Source organism: Triticum dicoccoides, chromosome 2A, assembly GCF_002162155.2.
Source record: "Triticum dicoccoides isolate Atlit2015 ecotype Zavitan chromosome 2A, WEW_v2.0, whole genome shotgun sequence".
NCBI lineage: Eukaryota > Viridiplantae > Streptophyta > Magnoliopsida > Poales > Poaceae > Triticum > Triticum dicoccoides.
The window spans coordinates 554958870-554961213 of NC_041382.1; the positions used below are offsets into that span (position 1 = coordinate 554958870).

The 2344-nt window shown below is 42.9% G+C and overlaps 1 protein-coding gene across 2 annotated transcripts in view; it reads right to left on the bottom strand.

Moving 5' to 3' along the window:
• Positions 1-389: 389 nt before the first annotated feature.
• The window catches only part of LOC119355338, a 12573-nt gene continuing 10618 nt past the window's right edge, over positions 390-2344 (bottom strand). Inside the window, exons 2-3 of one of the 2 annotated variants that reach the window (XR_005171570.1) lie at positions 525-684; positions 390-447 (exon numbers count right to left, since the gene is read on the bottom strand). Coding sequence is in view for 1 of the 2 variants with exons in the window: in XM_037622130.1 (XP_037478027.1) it covers positions 612-684; positions 780-1294 (588 nt within the window). In the remaining variant the exon portion in view is untranslated. Of the gene's footprint in view, positions 685-779; positions 1421-2344 lie in introns of those variants that run through there. The other variant, XM_037622130.1, reaches the window with a different exon arrangement.

Below are 2344 nucleotides of genomic sequence, written 5' to 3' on the forward strand. Positions count from 1 at the left end.
CACACACACCTTGATCTAGCTGACCGTTTCTTTTGTTCCGCCTAATCACAAATAGTTCATCCGAGTGAACCATATGCCGTATAACACACACACTTTCATCTGGCTGCCTGTTTTTGTTCTTCTGCCTCATTGCAAACAGTTCATTGAACTGAACCGTATGCCCTGCATCGCACACGCAACTAAAAATTTGAACCGTGTTTGATGCATCCGTCATCGCAAATGTGTTGCATCTTTTTTTTTGTTTTTTACATCACAATTTGTGATTATTGCATCGCACACAGTTTCTTCGAAGGGTCTCTGATCGTAGTGTCGCGTAGCAGCATCCTGAAGTAGTGTTGGATCACTAAAATAGAAATGAAGAAGCTTGAGCTTTTGCCAATCTTTGTCCTTAGCATTTTGAAGGGGTTGCACGTCATCTTGTCCTTGCCACTCCACTGTTGAACTTATCTGAAATATACTTGATAAAACTATTAGTCCAACAGCCAATATGTTGACATTGATTACCAAAATCACCCAAGGAGCACCTGTGCTTTCATATGTGTAGATGGCACTTTTCCCACTGGTAAGTACAAGGGTCAGATCCTGACCGCCATTGGTCTAGACGACCAAAATCAAGTAGTCCCATTGGCATTTGCATTTGTGGAGAGTGAGAGCATTGAAAGTTGGACATGGTTCTTCAGGCAACTGAAAATAGCAGTTGTGCAGGATAAGCCAAAAATGTGTGCATCTTTCATGACAGGCATGCAGGTATACTCAGTGCGATAAATAAACTGACAAACCCTGGTCCTAAGGAACAAACTCCATGGTAGGACTTGCAGAGCCGTTGGTGCATGAGCCATCGGGGGGCTAATATCTTCTCGTAGTTCAGAAATAAGAACCTCATGAATATATTCAAAAAACTCTGCAAGCAGAACCAGCTATGGAAGTACGATTTGATACATGGCAGACTTAATGTGTGCACGCAGAGACATGTTAGGGACCAGAAAGCTGCACGAGATGCAGTGGTGAGAGCACATGTTGAAGCAGTAGCTGCATAGTTAGCAACAGGAACAATGGCCGTGGAGGAGGAGCCTGTTGGGCTTTGTGACTTGCCAAGATTTAACCCACCTGGTACTAGGAGAAGGCTTGGGAGGATAATTAAAACCTTTGGCCAGTGGATAGAGCATGAGCCTCTGGAGAGGTGGTCCTTGCTGCATGACACATATGGAGCAAGGTACGGTGTCATGAGTACCAACCTCACTGAAACATATAACTTTGTCCTCTGAGGAAACCGGGCCTTGCCACTTATAGCCATCGTTGAGGGTATTTTTGAAGGAAATATGCCCTAGAGGCAATAATAAAGTTATTATTTATTTCCTTATATCATGATAAATATTTACTATTCATGATAGAATTGTATTAACCGGAAACATAATACATGTGTGAATACATAGACAAACAGAGTGTCACTAGTATGCCTCTACTTGACTAGCTCGTTGATCAAAGATGGTTATGTTTCCTAACCATAGACATGAGTTGTCATTTTATTAACGAGATCACATCATTAGGAGAATGATGTGATTGACTTGACCCATTCCGTTAGCATAGCACTTGATCGTTTAGTTTGTTGCTATTGCTTTCTTCATGACGTATACGTGTTCCTATGACTATGAGATTATGCAACTCCCGTTTACCGGAGGAACACTTTGTGTGCTACAAAACGTCACAACGTAACTGGGTGATTATAAAGGTGCTCTATAGGTGTCTCTGAAGGTACTTGTTGGGTTGGCGTATTTCAAGATTAGGATTTGTCACTCCGATTGTCGGAGAGGTATCTCTGGGCCCACTAGGTAATGCACATCACTATAAGCCTTGCAAGCATTGCAACTAATGAGTTAGTTGCGGGATGATGTATTACGGAACGAGTAAAGAGACTTGCCAGTAACGAGATTGAACTAGGTATTGAGATACCGACGATCGAAACTCGGGCAAGTAACATACCGATGACAAAGGGAACAACGTATGCCGTTATGCGGTTTGACCGATAAAGATCTTCGTAGAATATGTAGGAACCAATATGAGCATCCAGGTTCCGCTATTGGTTATTGACCAGAGACGTGTCTCGGTCATGTCTACATAGGTCTCGAACCCGTAGGGTCCGCACGCTTAAAGTTCGGTGTCGATAGTAATTAGGGTTTTTGTGTTTTGATGTACCGAAGGTTGTTCGGAGTCCCGGGTGTGATCACGGACATGCCGAGGAGTCTCAAAATGGTCGAGACATAAAGATTTATATATTGAAAGCATGTATTTGGATATCAGAATCGTTCCGGGTGAAATCGGGATTTTACCAGAGTACCGGGGGGTT